At 35.4% G+C, this 18,585-nt stretch overlaps 1 protein-coding gene across 1 annotated transcript; it reads right to left on the bottom strand.

Annotated features, from left to right (window-relative positions):
* Nucleotides 1–1,101: 1,101 nt before the first annotated feature.
* Nucleotides 1,102–18,545, bottom strand: RFC3 (replication factor C subunit 3). The gene is made up of 9 exons (XM_008692225.2): nucleotides 18,344–18,545; nucleotides 15,735–15,872; nucleotides 12,746–12,813; nucleotides 10,953–11,050; nucleotides 7,926–8,107; nucleotides 6,675–6,811; nucleotides 6,487–6,585; nucleotides 2,895–2,964; nucleotides 1,102–1,398 (listed from the first exon to the last, which is right to left on the bottom strand). Exons 1-9 carry the CDS (start codon nucleotides 18,428–18,430, stop codon nucleotides 1,207–1,209), a joined length of 1,071 nt encoding a protein of 356 aa, XP_008690447.1. The 5' UTR covers nucleotides 18,431–18,545; the 3' UTR covers nucleotides 1,102–1,206.
* Between the last annotated feature and the right edge of the window lie 40 nt (nucleotides 18,546–18,585).

Genomic DNA, 18,585 nt, shown 5'->3' with positions numbered 1-18,585 from the left:
TCCAAATTAAAAGTCTTAGCTCTCCCAAATCTCACTTTCCCAGTTCTTTCTTTTGTTACAATGTCAATACCCTTCCTGGCATCTAAGTCCCTCAATGACAGAGACTGCTAATTGGGGCCTAACTAGTACCGCCAAAACAAACAAACCCAGAAAGGCAGTCATCACCTCTCTTGACCTTAACAGCTTCCCATAAGCCTAAAACTGTATTAGACTTTTTTGTATGTGTGCAACTGTGTCCGCCAATTTAACACTTCCTGATTGTTTATCGCTAACTGCTAGAAGAACAGGTCTCCCTGATACCTTATAGAGGTAATTTAACTTATTTAAACTTAAAATCTTTTATTTTACCTTGTTGGTTTAGCTTTTTTTGGAGTCATGCTTCTGTTGCCCCAAATTAAAGAAACTGTTCAGAACCTGTCATACAAATCTGTCAAGCAAACTCTTTGTTCCATGAACCAAATTTCTAATGAAAAATTGTTCTAAAGGATAGATCAATGACAGAAAAATACACTTGTTCAAAGAGTAATTTCTATATTAATATACCTTTGCTGTGAGCCACATAGCTCATGTTCTTCAGGAACCTCAAGCATTTAATGAAAACACACATACGTCTTAGCAGCCAACCTAATACCAAATCTGAATCACTGAAATAAAAGCTGGATTTCTGTAGTTTCAATAGAAATGATTCCAACAATTTTCTTCATACTCATGCTATTGTATTTCAAAATTAATCCTTACATTTCCTGCAAATATACAGTTCTTGATTGAGGGAAAATATGATTAAAGTTAATGACCTGCCAAGCAAAGAGTTATGTGCCTGTGGCCAAAAATGGTCCCTTGGAGGATAGAAAATAATCTCTGCTTTTGTATGTGGTAAATTTCCTCCAACAGATGAGAGAATGAATGGAAAATGAGAGGACCAGCATTGCATACTTGAATAGCAAATTTTGAAAGTCATTAAAATCATGTTTCTGGGCTCTAAAGTTTCTAAGCTGTGTCCTTTCAATATACTTCTTTATATAAAGGAGTAATTATTTAACTTAGAGTATAATAATAATTCACAGGAGAATTATTACAAAAAAAACCACAAATAAGACATGATTAAGTAAAGTTAGTTTATTTTACCTGCAGCTCTTCCAATATAAACTGAATGTAAATGCTGATACTGAGAAATACTAGGAAGAATTAAGGATAGATGTCAAGATGTCAAAACATCATGCCTTCCAATCCATCCTCCATGAACTTCTTATAAAGTGCCATAAATTTGGCCACGAATGCTTCCAAGTGATAAATGGCTTTGCTACCCAGCTGTAGACGATGTTCATAGTAAGCGGCCATCTGGGCCACTTCCCCTTTCAGTTGTCCATCACAATTATGTAAAAGTTCTGAGAGAAGGCCCTGAAAAAAGACAACTAATAATTAAAAAGTAATCATTAAAAATAAAATTTAAAAAAAAAAGGTGAACAAGCTTTCCAAAATCTTTAATTCTTTTATATGGAATGGCAGTCTTCATCTGAAAACAAAAAATTGTATACCCTTTCTATAATGTAAAAATGTGGTAGTTATGAATCATATTCCAAATGCCAAATTGAGGGATAAGATATTAAGTACAAAGATGCTTACTGCAGCATTATTAGTTATATTAATAATCTGTAGACAACCTGAAATTCCACCAACAGGGTCATATTCAAAAACCTATGCTATAGTCCTACAATGAAATTCCATTCATTCACTAGGATAAAATAAATCCATACTGTCACGAAACATCATCCATGCTACACTGTTGAATAAAAAAACACAGTGCAGAACACAGTGAAGTTTTGTGAAACTACACACACACGGCCATATATATGGGCTTATTTCTATGTCACTAGAATAGAGGTCTGTTTAAAGTGCATACTTTTGTGGAAATGGAAGGGTGGACCTTCACTTTTTTCTTTTAAATTTAGTATAATTTGAATTGTTTCATGTAAGTGTTGCCAGGTAATTTTAATAAATACAAACAAAAACCCTGCATTCTCTAACATCCAAGTCAATCAACACAGCTGGCTAGGTAGCTAAAAGACCAAACCTAAAGCTGTGCCTCACAATACCCTACATAGAACAGACTCTACCAACTTCTTTAATGTCATTCTCCATGTGCACTAAACATCACTGTCGGAAATACAGCTGACTCTTAAACAACATGGATTTGAACTGTGAGGGTCCACTTACAAGCGGATTTTTTGCAATAAGTACAGTACTATAAATGCATTTTCCTTATGATTTCCTTAATAAGTTTTCTTTTCTCTAGCTTACTTTATTGTAACAATACAGAATATGATATATACACATAATGTGTTAATCAACTATTTATGTTATCAGTAAGGCCCTTGGTCAAAAGTAGACTGTTAGCAGTTAAATTTGGGGGTAGTTGAAAGTTCTGTGCGGATTTCAACTATGCAGGGGGTCAGGGCCTTAATATCCCCACAAGGTTCAAGGGTCACCTGTACTTGTTCCCATCTATTTACATGGTTCTCTTTTTTTAATCCTCCGAATCTCAGTTTAAACATACCTTCCTCATAGAAGCTGTCGCTGACCTTCCACAGCCCAACTTCCATTACTATCATTTCACCTTGTTACTTCCTTTTAAAACTTACAACATTCTGAAACCCTTTCGCTTGTTTCCCATTTCACCCACTAAAATATAAATGGTCTGAAAGCAGGCCCTCCCCAGTCTTCAACACTCCCCTAATGGTGTCTGACACACGGAGAGGCTCAATAAATATCTGTTGAATAGAAAGCTGGATAGAAAGAAATGACAGTGTGTCTCAGTACTGCAAAAGCCCTGTGATCACATACCCAAAGTCCAAATTTTATGGTTATAAAGGGTTCAAGATCTGAAATCAGATTACCTTCATTATTATTTCAGGAGGAATACAATGAGTTAGAAGCTCATAAAGTCTTCCACGAACTTCAAGGAGCCTACAAAAAACAAGATAATTAATATTTTATACTGAAAATAAGACATAATTTTTTCAAGTACCTACTGTGCTGTTTTACTTTATGAGTTAAACAATCCAATACAGACAGTTTCTTAAATGGCTTATCATACTTAAGAGAGACATTTAAGCTTTTCCTAATTTCAGTTCATTTTTCCAAAAATGTTCAGAACTTTTAGTCAGACATTTATATTCAGACATCTAGAAAATGGTCATGAAAAGATTAAACAATCACTAATTATACAAGTAAGAAAAGAGAATATAAGCATGATATATGATATATGTTACTATCTCAACTGCTAAGTAAAAAAGCAGTGTGGTAGGGAAACAAAGCTGTCCTGTCACAGAAAGGGCAGTGCAAGAGGTCATAGGTTAAGCACAGAATCAGGCAGCCGAAATTAATATGAACATTCCAACCTCTGAGCTCTTAATTCTAGGCTCTTCTTATAATAGTTTCAGAAATGAAAAGTATAAAGGAGGGAAATATACATATGACATTTCAAAACAGGAAGAAAAAAGTGACAAGTAAAATTTAAATACACATAAAACAATTATCTTTATCTCTTTACATATACTTAGTACCTAAACAGAAAATACTGTTCTGAATCTTTACTAAAATAATATCACAGATGTTCCATATTTCAGATCAGTCAGAGAAGTGATTCGTCAAAGACTTCTTAAAAGTGGAAGTTCAGATCCTTGTCCAGGGACTCTAAGAGTAGGAAGCTGTACCACAATAAAAGTAAATAAAGTGAAAAAAGAAACTAGCATCTTTTGAGCCCCTGCTATGTGCAAGACACTGTAACAAATAATTTAACTTAGTCCTCACACTAGCTCTGAGTGGGTGTATTATCTCCATTTTTTTAGATGAAAAGACTAAGGCTCAGATAGTTTAAGTAACCTCACAAAGCTGACTACAGCAAAACCATGATTTAAGAATAGATCTGCCTTCCTTTCAAATCGATACCCTTCCAATGTCTGTCAAAGCATTTATTTAACCCCTTCCTCTATAAGAGGCTCACTACAGTATGCTATTGAGACCTCACAACACCACTCCTTTAATAAGAGTTCAGAGAGGTTAAGCATCCATTAAAACTCATGTAGTTAAGGCAGAATTTTAATTCAAGTCTGACTCCAAAGCCCTTGATCCTTCTTGGCCATGGTAGTAGATCTCATTTTAAAAAAACAAAAAACAAAACAAAACAAAAACCCTGATTATTAAAAAGTAAGAAACAGACACAAACGACAGATGGTATGAAATTATTTTAACAATTATGCATATAGTTTATTTCTGAAGAGTTAAATAAGGATATATTTCCCCCTAGAAGTGTGCCATAACTACGCTGTGTTCACCTCATGCATGTTACATCCATCTCGGCTTAGTCTGAGTTCATTTCTAATATGACTTAGCTTCTTAAAAATTAACATATTCTACATTTTCTATGTTTGTGTCATTATTTCTTGGGGATTGCAAGTGATAAAGAGTGCAAATTCTTCTGTCAGAAAAACATGGTATTATAGAACTCTCTGATTCTTAACCGAATATCTGTGAATAAGCAACGATCTCCCAAAACAGCAGTTCTCTTACCTACAAAATAAAGATGATATAAAACTTTTCTTCCTAGGACTGTTCTACAACTTAAATGAGATACCACAGTGTAAGAACCAACATACTAATTGCTCGCTAAATATTAGCTGTTATCCAAACTAGAAAATTATGACTCCTAAAACAAATCAGACAAGAATCAAGACTAAGGGGTCAAAAACAATAAACAGTCATTTGGTAATGTGTGAGCCAACAATCAGAATGACACCAGCTCTCCCAGTATTTCCAGTCAACTTGGAAGCTTTCTGGAATTGAAATTTCTTTTTATGTAACACAATGGAATTAATTCCCACAACTGTTAGTTTCCATAGGAAATAACAGCACCTCTTCTTAAACAAATTTGAGTCTCCCAAACTTGTGTGGAAAATTGGAAGAAGAGGTAGCAGCAAAGTCTTAAAAATACAACTAGCAATTGTCAAATATTACAACATCTTACACTGAACTCTCTTAAAATTAGGAAAGTTCTACTACTACCACCAAATTTTCTTCTTTAAAATCAAAAATCAAGAAAGTCATCTTCAATGTGGAAATATTTTACAAAAGTAAAAGGCTCCTAAAACAGGCTGTTTGAATTTTCTCTCTTTAAAGCTGAGATTACTTCACAGCTTATCAACATTTTACAAAACGGAATGCACACTTTTTCCTAAAGTAAGGTTTCTTTTCTGAAGAGATTACTTATAACGTTTGGCACTTCTTAAAAACTATTAAATTCTTCAATTAAAATAACTGAATTATAGGAATTCAAAGCAAACCCTCATGAAATACTAAGTACCCATTATGTGTGATTATCCACCTCCACTAATCTACACAGGAGCCAAGGAGTTTATGTTATAATCCTTTTGAAGCATCTTCATAAAAATTAGAATTCATCAGATATATCATCCAAAAGGAGGAACATGGTGTATTTTTCTCACGATTATTTTCATATGAACCAAGAAGCTTAAACTTCAGTGGTTGAACTCAGTCCAGTCTATTTCCTAAAGCGATCAACTATCTTCTCTTAACTCCAAAGACGGTTTCTCAGTTCTAACAGGCAGTAAGTAAGAGTAAGAGACTGCACATCAACGAGCCTTAAAAATCTCCAGGCTTCCCAAAGTTAGTGGGCCTTAAGACAGTCACTCTTGATTTGGAGAAGAGCAGATTGCCCTTCTCAATCAAAGCTATCTTAAACCAAACAATTAGTGGTTGAAGTATTTCCAGTATGGTCCACTACTGAATAAGAGACCCACAGAAATAAATGTAAACAACTGTTCAGCAAATATGACACAAAATACTTCCTAAATACTGGTGGTGTATACATAGTATTGTTCTTAACAGAGCTTATCATCATACATAAGCAGTTTTCTAGTTCTCAAACCATTATCACACAATCTTACTCTTCACAACCAAGGCCCAAATATTCCTAGCAGGGTAACAGCAACAGTATCTTCATTACATAAACGAAAATGTTCAAACTCTAAGATGAAGTTACCTGAAGAATTTTAGCTAAAAATCAGTAAAAGTCTGATCCATAAGCTGGTGTCTTTCTAGGATATGATGCTTCAATTACAAAGTATTATTCTTTTCAATATTAGATAACTAGGCACATTATGTTACATACTAAGTCATCTGAGAGTCTGAAAAGAAAACTAAAACTTCCAAGATTTGTTTTAATTTATGTATAAATTCCATATTTACCTGTCAATAGCTTAATAAAAGCCACGATACTACATAACAGCTATTCTGAACCACTACATTTCTAAAATAAAATATCTTTTCTTTGAAAGTTTAGTATTCAGATACAAGATTTATTGTAATTCTAAATGGCATATTGGTAGTATAAAACAGCTAATCCAAAACTCAGATCATCTGTGCTATTTTCATGTTGAAACTTTTATGGTCATCTTTGATACTATTTACCTTTGTGGAGTCTGCTGACTGACAATAGCATTGGCGGTCTCCCTGAGATACACCTCCCAATCTGTTTCAGGGATTTCTTGATCTGCAGTAAAAGGATATCTACATGATAAAAAGAGTACACAATAAATTAAATGGAAGGGTGCTTGTGTCCCAAAATGTTTCCTGCGGTAACTGCCCCTTTCACTCACTGTTGTACTCTGCAGGCTTCACACATAAGTAGGGCTTTTCGGAGATTCCTGCAGGACTTCTCTGCAAGTCTCTGAGCCAGCTGTGAAGGAAGATTCAGACCTTCCTTCTTGCACACAGTAGACAACACATGACAAATCTACAAACAAAACATTATTAACAAAATTGGGCAATCTGTCAAACAGCACATGGATGCAATTCTGTTGATAACATCTTTATAGACCCTTGTTATTTTATTTTTGTCATTCCCCACCCTATCTTACATGTTCCTCTAAGCAGAAAACCAGGGGTCTAATCTAGCTGTCAGGAAGGGGCAGCAACTGGCTCTGCAACCAAAGATCTGGCTTAAATTCCTAGCCTGCCAGCTACCCTGGGGGACTGTGAGAAGGACACACAGGGCCTCAGGTCTTTTACAAGGACACCACTCACAGGGCTGCCAAGCAGAGCTGCACAGGCTGAATTCTGCATGACTCAGGGGTATTATTTGTATGCACTAAGATGTCAACGGTGCCCATAAGAGTGGTGTAACCTGGTAGCCCTGCCTTTTTAACTTTATTAAGTTTTTACTATATCGAACTATTTTTAACCATATAAAAATGTTTATAAGTGAAACATTTAAAAAGGTAATTTAATACTTTGCAACCAACACAAGGTCACAGTCACCTATTATACCTACTTTACATAAAATCACCCAAAATCTATTAATAGTAGGAAAGCTGCTTATTTTGAGAAATTCGCATTTTTATTTATAAGTATTAAAAATGATAAAGGAAAAAAAACATGTACTATGTTGTTTCAGACTAATTTTGGTCCCCTAACTAGGAACTAGGTATTCTCACATTAATCTCCTTGCGAAATCTAGATCCTCCAACCTCAAGTCTTTTCCAAAGCCAAATAAATCAGCTTGAGGTAGAAGACACTAAAATAACTAACCCTTGCCTAGTTTAGTAAAATTCATGATACCTACTTGTTTTAGGTAAAAAATGACTTAAAGAGAACTTCCTAAATACTGATGGCATATACACAATATTATTATTAACAGAACTTACCATCACACTTTCTATATAATGTTATCTGGCATTTACTACTCTATATATTGGTTTATTTATCCACTAACAGTTAGCATCCAGGTCATAGATGTTCCTGAATTACTAATACACTTCACCATGTTTTTACAAAACAAACATGACAAGGATGTACACACAGTACTCACAGAATCTGAAATAATTTCTGAAAAGTTTCACTTGACTTACATCTTCGATGCTGGGAGCAGGCACACGAACTGCCAGGCACCTACTACGAATAGGTGGTATCACTTTAGATGTAGAATTGCAACACAAGATCAATCTGCAAGTGGACATATACTTTTCCATGGTTCTACGCAAGGCATGTTGAGCATCTTTGGTGAGTTTGTCAACCTCTGTCAATAATACCACTAGTCAAGGAGAAACAAAACCAACTTTAACTTGAATATCTCTTTCTCTTCCTCCTTATTATTTAGAGAGAAATCTTAAATAGTAAGTTTGATATACTACTCTTTCCTTTGGCAAGGACATATAAAAGTCACAGGTATGGTGAGAATAATTTTATTTTTATTTTTAAAAATTCCAATCAAACAAACCTAAGAAACATTAGGCTAAATGAAGTTAAAGAGGTTACTTTTTTGTAGAATTTACTAGAGGTTTTATTATATTTATATGAACTAAAAATCACCAAGACAGGGAAATACTGTGCTGTATTTCCCCAAAATACTTTATCGCGGGAGCACCTTCCTGTGGAACTTCAATCTTACCATTCCTAGAAATAATCTTTGGAAAACACTGATGAAAGAGACATAGTCAATAAGAAATAAAGACATCTGGTCAAGTACACAGTAAGATTTCACCCGGCCATAACAAAGGATCGGCTTTAAGGTGTTTTAGGAATAATATGTAGGTAAGAACTGAATCCAACTATTGTATTTTTCTTTTCCTTTTTAAAAAAGATTTTATTTATTTGAGAGAGAGGGAGGGAGAGAGCGCGCACACACAAGGAGGGGGCGGGGCAGAGGGAGACGGAGACTCCCCACTGAGCAGGGAGCCCCACGAAGGGCTCAATCCATCCCAGGACCCTGGGATCATGACCTGAGCTGAAGGCAGACGCTCAAGCAACTGAGACACCCCGGCGCCCCTGTATTTTTCATCATATTAAGTTATTTCTAGAAAATGGTAGTGGTAGCAGTGTAGATCTGAATCTCCCCCATAAAAACAGAGATTCCAAAACCAAAGACTCATCGATAACATTTATATCAAAACAAAGTGACAGGTTTTATCTAAAAACCCCAAATATGAGCAAGTGAGAACAAGAAACTATGTGTGGAAGAAGTGGCGGGGATGTACGAGGTTTTTACAGCCTTTACTACAGAACCCCAAATCGCCCACAAGAGCACACTGTAAAGTATAATGGGTCAATCTGAGAACAGTACCTACAGGGTTCCATTTCTGGGTTAGAGCAAAGGAACCTGGATGCAAAAGGTTTGACAAAGCAGTAAACTAAAAATAACAAAATGAAACTCCCTCCCAAGACAATCCTTCACAATGAGGAGAAATTCTGGAGATAGAAATCCAAATGGAACAGAACAGGGAAAATAGAAATAAAGAGACTGATCTCCAAATCTAACAAAGATAGCACTTAACAAAGTACTGTAAACCAACTGATATAAAAATAACTTCTTCGTAGGCAGAAAACAGCATCATATTTAAAAAATTAACACATCATGACCAAGTGAGCTTTACTCTAGAAATACAAAGCAGTTTCACTAGAAGACCCAATATAACCTAAGATACCAATAGAGCTAAGAAAAATCTTAAAACACTCAAAATATGAACTGATGCTTACTTTCTTATTATGATCAAATAGATACACCTCAGGCCAAAATCCAAGAACTAAATAACTAAATGGGGAAACTCTAAGGCTCTCCTTCCAGAGTCATGACAAGGACGTCCACTACCTTTAGCACTATTAAACACTGTATTGGAGGTGTTGGCAAACATAATTAGGTTAAAGAAAGTATTTAAAGCCATACAAACTGGAAAGAAGAGGAAAAATTATCTCTATTCACAGATGATATAAATATATATATATATATATATCCAAAAAGTCAAAAGAATCAAAAGGCTATTACAAACAACAGAAGCATGTAATAACATAGTAAGACATAAAGTTAAGATACAAACATCAATAGCTGTCACATATGTACACAACAGTTAGAAAATGTAAGATAGTACTCCATTTATAGTAGCAAAAAATAAAGATAAGGGGCACCTGGGTGGCCCAGTCAGCTAAGCAGCCAACTCTTGATTTCGGTTCAGGTCATGATCTCAGGGTCATAGGACTAAGCCCTGAGAACAGGCTCCATACTGAGGCTCCAAACTCATCAGGGAGTCTGCTTGGAGATTCTCTCCCTCTGTCCCACCCCACACTCTCGCTTTTCTCTCTCAAATAAATAAAGAAATAAAAAAATTAGATATATGTAAACTTATTCTGAAATACAGTGAACTAAGGAGGAAAGATAAGAAATAGGCTGAAATATGCACAGGCAATTCATAAAACAGTAAAATAAGCAATGAACAAAAGAAAAAATTATCACACTAACTAAAGAAAAAACAAACACAAACTATTTTCTCCACTCAAACTGACAAAGATTAAAAAAATTAACCGCAGTGGTGATAAATATCAGAGAATGGTACTTCCAAATACTCCTGGTGGTAGGATAAGTCTACCTTTCAGATGAAGAATTTGACAAAATATATCAAAAGCATTAAATGCTGGCATATTCATCATCACAAGATCTTCTATGAGAATGTACACATATATATGCATAATAAAAAATACTGGAAGGTAATGACAAAAATGTTAACAGTAATTGTCTCTGGACAGCAAAATTATAGATTATTTTCTTCTAAAAATTTGATAATGAACATATAACTTTGGTCCTAGAACAGTTATTTTTAAATCATGTTATTTCTTTGTTTTTTCATTATTCATCTAGTTCTAAAATAACAAATAGGTGACACAAATAGTTCTCTTTCCACCAAAATTCAACTCCATTAGCCTATACACTGTCATGAGCACAAAGATCATGCCTCTCTTATTCACTTTTATATCCAAAAATAAGGGAGCATAATGTTTGGCACAGAACAGGAGGTTAATACATATTTGCTAAATAGATGGAATTCATGTTTCCTACTACATTTTCTCTTACTCACTGCGTACAATTTCAGGGTCTGCCTTAAACATACCTTTAAAATCTCTTTGAGAGTTTGTTTCAAGTTGCTGTGATTGTGCCACTGTTTTCAACATCTCCTGAATTACTACCCGGTCACTATTTCCAGCATCACTACACAAAACAAAAATAATGGCAAATATAGATGTAAGTATTTAGAAAATATTATGCCCTTATTCTTATGAAGATCTTATTAAAATTTTAATCAAAATTATTCACACCTAATTACAGTCACAAAATTTTCAAAGTGAAATATTTTAGGGGTCATTAAAATACAATATTCTAATATTCAATTACAATTTGGTAAGTATCCCTGAAAACAGTAGACATGTTCTCATATTAAATTTACTGTAACTTAAAAAGAGCAATAACTAATCCTTAAGTTTCTTAATTATCTGTAGTTACTCAAAATGTAAAAATAAGTCTGAAACAGAAATTTAATCTCCATCCCCCAAATAATAAAGGTCTGAGAGAGAACAAGCCTAGACAAGTCTGTTCCCAACACTAGCATGGAGCTCATTCAGGGTCTCAGCAAGATGATGGGATAAGCAAATGGAATTTAACATAGAACCCTGTGGGCTGTTGACTTATTATAAGCATTATCTATCATTTATACTAACATTATTGCTTTGGCACTTAAGTCATGCAACTCACAAACCAACATAAGTCACCTAGTTAATTTAGGCTGTCAATTTCAAACACCTGAAAAACAAATCAGCTCAATCTCTAACTGACTATTCTTGCTACAGAGGAACTCACAATGAGAAACAGGGCAAAGCAATCGCTTTAGTTTATTTTCCCGAACGGCCATCAAATCTTTCTCAATTCACTATTAGATCAATACACCTTGATTATCTCTTTTATGATCATTTACTAGTCAAGAATCCAAAACATTTCCCTTCTGTCTACCGAATTAACACTTCTAATTTTCTGATAAGACCCTTTCCCACCAATCTTAGTTCTCTTAATTTTTTGGACATACCTGGGGAAAATAATAACACCTATCTTTTAGGGTTGTTTTGAGGACTAAATATAATCCATGTAAAGCTTCTCACACAGTGCCTGCTACTGAATACACATTAGCTTATAACTATATTCTTCCTGATCCACTCAGTCTTGAAATGGATGTTCATCCTCATCTCTGTTCCACTGCCCAAAAAGGTTGCCTTTGCCTGAAGATGTCCTTGATTCTGTACTCCTTAAAGAACATTATCAGGCCCCAGACAACCCTGAAGCTTTACCCAACTTTGTTCCCAATATAATCGCTTCTACACTATTAAGCAGTACTGCAGGAGTTTTCAATGTGCCTCCCCACAGGATGCTCATCTTATTTAGTCATGATAAATAATATAGACATTGGTTGTTGGACTATTATAACACACTCTAATCAAGAAATTGAAACAAAGGAGTGGCAAAAAAAAAGATCTGATGACCCAAATTCACATTCTGAAATATTCACTCCAGACATTACAAACTTTTTAGACACACTTTACTTTGCTCATCAGTTCTGAATTAGTCAATATAACAATTTATAATTTAATGATTTAAATTTAATGATTATGAAATGTATTCTGTATAAAACACTAAACTCTCTAGAGCAAGAAAATTTAATTATTAAAATTATTTGACTCAGAGATCAAAAAGAAAAGGAGAAGTGGAAAGGTTCTAGGTTCCCTATTTCACACTGAGCAGCTTTACTTTTATTTGTGTATATATTGTGCTTCCATACATGATTCTATTTCAAGAATGGGTTCTACTCTTTAAAAAAAAAAAAAAAAAAAAGTCTTAATTTCTATATAGTAGCCTTACCTGGGATTAACTTCAAGGTGATAATTACTTGCAATGGTGCTAATTTCAATTTTCTTTTTAGATGGAGTCTGTGGACAAAGAAAATAGATGTTTTTAATGTTTATTTATTGGCCATTTCTCCTCTTTTTCTGTATTTGTTTTTTAAAAATAAACAATTTATACTTTATAAAAAAATTTTAGATAACCACCAATATTTTAACTTCATTAATCCCATTCTTTATGTGCAAATAAACGTGTTTCTACATAAACTGGGGCATATCACACACCCTGTTTTTATTATGATTACTTTTTCCCTCTACCTCTAGAAATCTACAAACCATTCCATTATGAGAAGAACATCACTGTAAACAGTCTGCATATGTCCACTCACAGACTTTACCATAACACACATATGTATATTTATATATAAATGTATTTTTATATATTTTATCTATCTCTATAGAGTGTCAGTGTTTCCTGTAAAAAAGTCATAGAAAAAGAGGCAATCCTATCTATTTCTGTTTTACTTTTCCTAGTTAACAATACATCTAGGCAATTACCCTCCGATATTGATATAGGGTAGTTGCATATCGACCTATAACTTGGATGTCCCGAAGTCAGTCATACCGATGGGCATTTTGTTTCTTGCTTTTTGACATATCAAACAATCCCACAATTAACATCCTTCTACATATGTCTAACGCACTGACTTCATTTCTATGTAACAGATTCCCAATAAAGGATTTGCTGGATGAACGGGATTTGTTTTTTTGAAGTTTTATGTGTGTGTGTGTGTGTACAAGTATAACCAGCCTGTTTTCAAAAAAACAAAAAACAAAACCACAAAAACCTAACAATTCAGTTTTCAACTGGCAACAAATACTCTTCCCCAACATTCCCCTTCTGCAGGTTTTATATAATGTCAATTTCTGCCGATTTTATAACTGACTCACTGCTTCTCTTCAACTATCACAAATGTCAAACATCTTTACATATGTTTATTGGTCGCTTATATTTCTCTCTTGAGACTCTTTCATTCAGTTTTCTACCAGGTTATTTGTTTTTCCATTTTCAATTTGTAAAATCTTTTATCTAACACATTCCTTTCAAATATTTTTTGACAATCTCTTATTTTTCTGATTTTACATACACTATCTTCTGTCATACAAACTTGTAAATTTCACATATATACAAGCACATATTTTTTTTCCTGTCACTTCCATGTTTTTATTAAAAGGTATTAAAAAAAAAAGGTATTCCTGACCACAGGCTGTTCATTTAATCTAAGAAATTCAGTATTTTTTTTTTTTAAGATTTTATTTATTTATTTGACAGAGAGACAGCCAGTGAGAGAGGGAACACAAGCAGGGGGAGTGGGAGAGGAAGAAGCAGGCTCCCAGCGGAGGAGCCTGATGTGGGGCTCGATCCCAGCATGCCAGGATCACGCCCTGAGCCAAAGGCAGACGCTTAACGACCGCGCTACCCAGGAGCCCCAGAAATTCAGTATTTCATTTTAACATTTAAGGCTTTAATTCACATGGAATTCACCTTTATAAATTATGAATCATCGGTATTCAACTTTATTTTCTTCAGGGTAGATAACTAGGTATGCTGGCACATCTTGCTGACTCGTGCTTTTAATACTGATTTGAAATAGCTACCATCAGATTTTGGGGCTCTTTAATAAGTTCCACTGATTGAATTCCCTATTCCCAAGCCAATATAATATTGTTTTGATTACAGTAGCCTTACAATACGATTTAATACCTCTTAACACAAGTCCCACTTCACAAATCTTTTTCATGATTACTTTAGCTAGTCTCAGAAATGTATTCTTCCATATGTACTTTAAGATGATTTCAAACAACTAAAAAAACGTTGGATTTTAATTGTAATTTCATTGAAATTTATCCTGTAACTTGTGTAGAACAAATATTTTAAAGTATTAAGCCTCTGAGAACTTGCTGCATCTTTGCATTTGATCAGCTCTTGTTTTTTGTCCTTTTATAAAATACTAGTTTTCTTCCCACAAATTTCACACTTGTTAAATTTGTCCCTGCATACTTTTTAAGAATTCCCACCAGGATGTGCCACCGGCACCTCAAACTCAATGTGTCTAAATATAAGCTCATCAACATTAGCCTAAAATCCATTTGTCTTCCTAAAGATTCTATTAATAGTACTACTTACCATCCAGTCACTCAACATACATTTTTTCAGTGCCTAATATGTACAAGATGCTACACCAGAGCCTACAAAGGATATAAAAATGAATAGGACATGTTCCCTACATAACTTCAAACCCAATCTTGTCAAAAAAAAAAAAAAAAGCATGAAAAACTATAATCAAGTAAGTACTCTACCACTACTCTTACCAAACAAAGTAAGTACTCAAAAAACTATAAACTATAGGGATGGTAGAAGGAAAAATTAATTCTAAAGGGATTGGGGGGGCACAATGAGAGGAGGTATTTCAGCTAAATCTTAGACACAGTCTATAAGGAGAATATGAAAATGCACTGCATGGTATAAGACTGGAAAGCTCAGCCAAGGGCAGGATCGCAGGAATTCTCTGAACATCCCAGAGCTTCATGCCTCCTTTTCTTATCAGTCAGCTGCCCAATCTCCACCAAGTTGCCTGATTCCATATTTAAAATTTTTCTCAAAATCATTCCCTTTCCAAACCCACTACTGCTCTCAGAACAATGAATTCTAGAGACCTGAGTTCCAGTTCCAGCTGAGGTACTGATTCACTAGATAATCTAAAAAGAATTCCACCACCTACATTTTACCCAAAATTTCCTGTTACTTTTTCTCTCTAACTTAACTGACTCTGATCTGGCTTTCATAGTTAGGTCTATACATCAGCTCTCAATCCTGTGTACCTGGGTTATCTTTGAAATTCTTAAACACACATTGGGCAACAATGGCTGGGGCCACAAGAATCTGTATGATGAGGACTGAAAATCCTTGCTATAAATATTCAGAGGCCTCAAAGTAAAATGCTTACTGTGATGGTCTGATGTTCAATTCTTAATTTTTCCACTCCAACACCATAAAGTTCACGTAGAATACACATAATTCTTGTCTTTTTTCCGGCACCTGATGGTCCATACACTAAGAGGTGAGGAAAATCACCACACTGCACCTGGAAAAAAAGGAGGCATTTTCCCTGGTCAAACAACTACTCTAGGTAGAATTAAACTACTTTTTAGGTATCAAATAGTTTGTGTCTCCACCTCTGAGGTGGAGATATTTAAAAATATATATATGTATGAGTGTATATATACAAAGACTTTTTAAAATTAACTGAAATGTTGATTATTCCTCTGGCATTAATTTTATATAATTATATACCAGCATAGTACATGCAGGATACAACACCATGTCCTAGAAAACATAAACTTCCAAACTAAGTCTGTTAAAATCTCTTAGAGAACTTCTTAAAATAAAAGACTGGACTCCACCCATGAGATTATGATTCAATAACTCTGAGACTGATGCCTGTCTTAGTTTGGGCTTTCTATAGTCCCTCTGATAAGAATTGAGTGTATCTGGTTTATTTGAGGTAAAGGAAAATTTTGTAGGGGAATAGGGAAGCAAAGCAAGGTCAGAAAGGCAGCCAATGAGTGTATTATCTGCTTAAATAGCACTCTGGGCATCTGGGGTTTAATTCTGCTGGAGATACTCTTGAAGTCAGTGTGAAAAAAACACCACAGTGTTAACCCATCCAAGAGTTGGGGAAGCTGGAGTATGATATACTATTTCTCATCAGTCCTTTGATGAAGCTTGCTTGGGAAAGTGGTTGGGATTAAGGGAGGGCATTAATTCTCAGGTATTTCAAGTCTGCTTAGGGATGTCAGCAAAAGAAAGTCTTCAGGAATAGCAGATCCAGGAAGCTGGAAGTCAGTCTGTGTGTGCTTGCAAGTTAAGAGCAATAGGATGGAGTAGGGCACTGACAGTACCGCAAAAGACTACAAGACTGTGTGCATTTAAAAAGCTTCCCAGGTGACTTTGATATCAGTCAGGTTTGGAAATGAGTGCTGTGAAGGGTATAAAAATGATGAAAACACAAACCATGACTTCAACAGTATAAAATCTTGTGGAGCAAAAGCTTCTACATAAGCATTACAGAAAAAAATGAAATAAGTACCTTAATAGAAGTGATGATTGCAATAAATTTTAATACTTTGTAAACTGATCTCTGGCACTGAAAAAAAAAGTTTCAAGAAAAGGAACTATTCACCCCAAACAGTGCATGGAAAATAGCAGGTGCTTCACAAATACTTGTTGCCTCTGCTCTATAAACTCAATCTAGCCAAAAGAAAGGGTATGCTTTAAAGATTTCATAGTTTCATTAAACAGTTGATTCAACAGTAAAATGGGTGAATATTTCTTAAAAAGCAAATCTATTACACACAAATTTTGTCCAAAATATTTACCCCAAATTTTGTACAACAAAAAGATGGCCATAGAATATAAAATGTATCCTATGGCTAAGGAAATCAAAGTGAAAGGTATTCTGAGAAAACACAATTTGTCTAAACATGAAGTATATAGCTGTAATAGATTTATTTTAAATTAGTATAGCTGGAATACCATTAAAAAAGAAAAAAGCCCTCAATCTCACAACATTATCAATTCTTCTAATGATTTTCATATAATGCTGGAGTTTTTTTTTTTTTCTCATTAAAAAAAAAAAAAAAAAAAACTTAGCAGATAGTACCTGTAACTCTGAAAGGAGATGGGTATTGAAGAAACTGAGAGCTGAGCAAAACACTTTCATTAGCGTATGGTGCTATTAGATTCTTAAAAGGACTGGATAAATAGCTTCCACAGACACTAGATTTTTCTCAAGACCCTTCTTCCCTCTACATTTCCTGAAAGATTCAGTTTGCTTTTCAGAAAACATTGCCATTACACTTTTACCAACTACAACACGAAAATACACATCAGGTTGAAGAAAAAAATAAATCTTCCATAAGAAATTAAAATCAGGGACGACCTAATACAACCTATTTTAGAATTAGAAATGACCTCCAAAATTAGTAAATACCTTCCTTTTTGTAAGTAAGGGCAATGACACCAAGAAATTTTAAGTAAACCTGTTAAAAAATAAAGTCAGATGATGTCACTTCTCTACTACTCAAAGCCTTCCAATGGCTCCCTACCTCACCCTATAAGGATTTACTGAATCTGCACCTCCCCGTCCCGCCGCACACCCCCACCCCATTTTCTACCACTCTTCCCCAGGCCTACTATTATCCAGCTACAGGGGCGTTCTTGAGGTTCCCAGAACAGGCCGGGCACACTCCTGCCTCAAGAAACCTGCACTTGCTGTTCTCTTTACCTGTTCTACTCTTCCCTCATATTTCTCTACTGAAGGCTTTCTCACTTAGGGTCTGAGCTCAGAGGACAGTTGTCTGGGAGGCCTCACATGTTTACCAACACTACCCCCGCCCCCGCACACTCTTTCCCCCTTCCCTGCTTCATTTTTCACCACAGCACTCACCACCTTCCGAAGAAGGTTGGCGATGCGCCACTCCCTAGGGGCGCGAAACTCCGGAGCTGGGGGCCTACACCTCTCCCCACTCTCCCCGCCCTGTCCCGTCGACTCACCAGGTTGCGCAGCTGGGCCGCCTGCTCCTTGTGATAGTCCAGCCGTCCCAAGGAGCAGGGCCGGTATTTGTCCACCCAGAGGCTCATGCCAGCTCGAATTCCCGGGGTCAGACGCTTGAAAGTCCCGCGCGCGGGCGCTCTCTCCGTCCGGACGCTGAGACGAGTTCTCCCGCGAATTCCAAATCTCGTGACGTCACTACCGGCCGGGTCACGTAAGCGACTTTCGGTCTAAAGACTACGGA

The sequence above is a fragment of the Ursus maritimus genome, unplaced genomic scaffold (assembly GCF_017311325.1).
Source record: "Ursus maritimus isolate PB19 unplaced genomic scaffold, ASM1731132v1 scaffold_10, whole genome shotgun sequence".
Classification (NCBI taxonomy): Eukaryota; Metazoa; Chordata; class Mammalia; order Carnivora; family Ursidae; genus Ursus; species Ursus maritimus.
The sequence above is the reverse complement of the archived record's forward strand: the minus strand, read 5'-3'. Positions and strand labels throughout refer to the sequence as shown.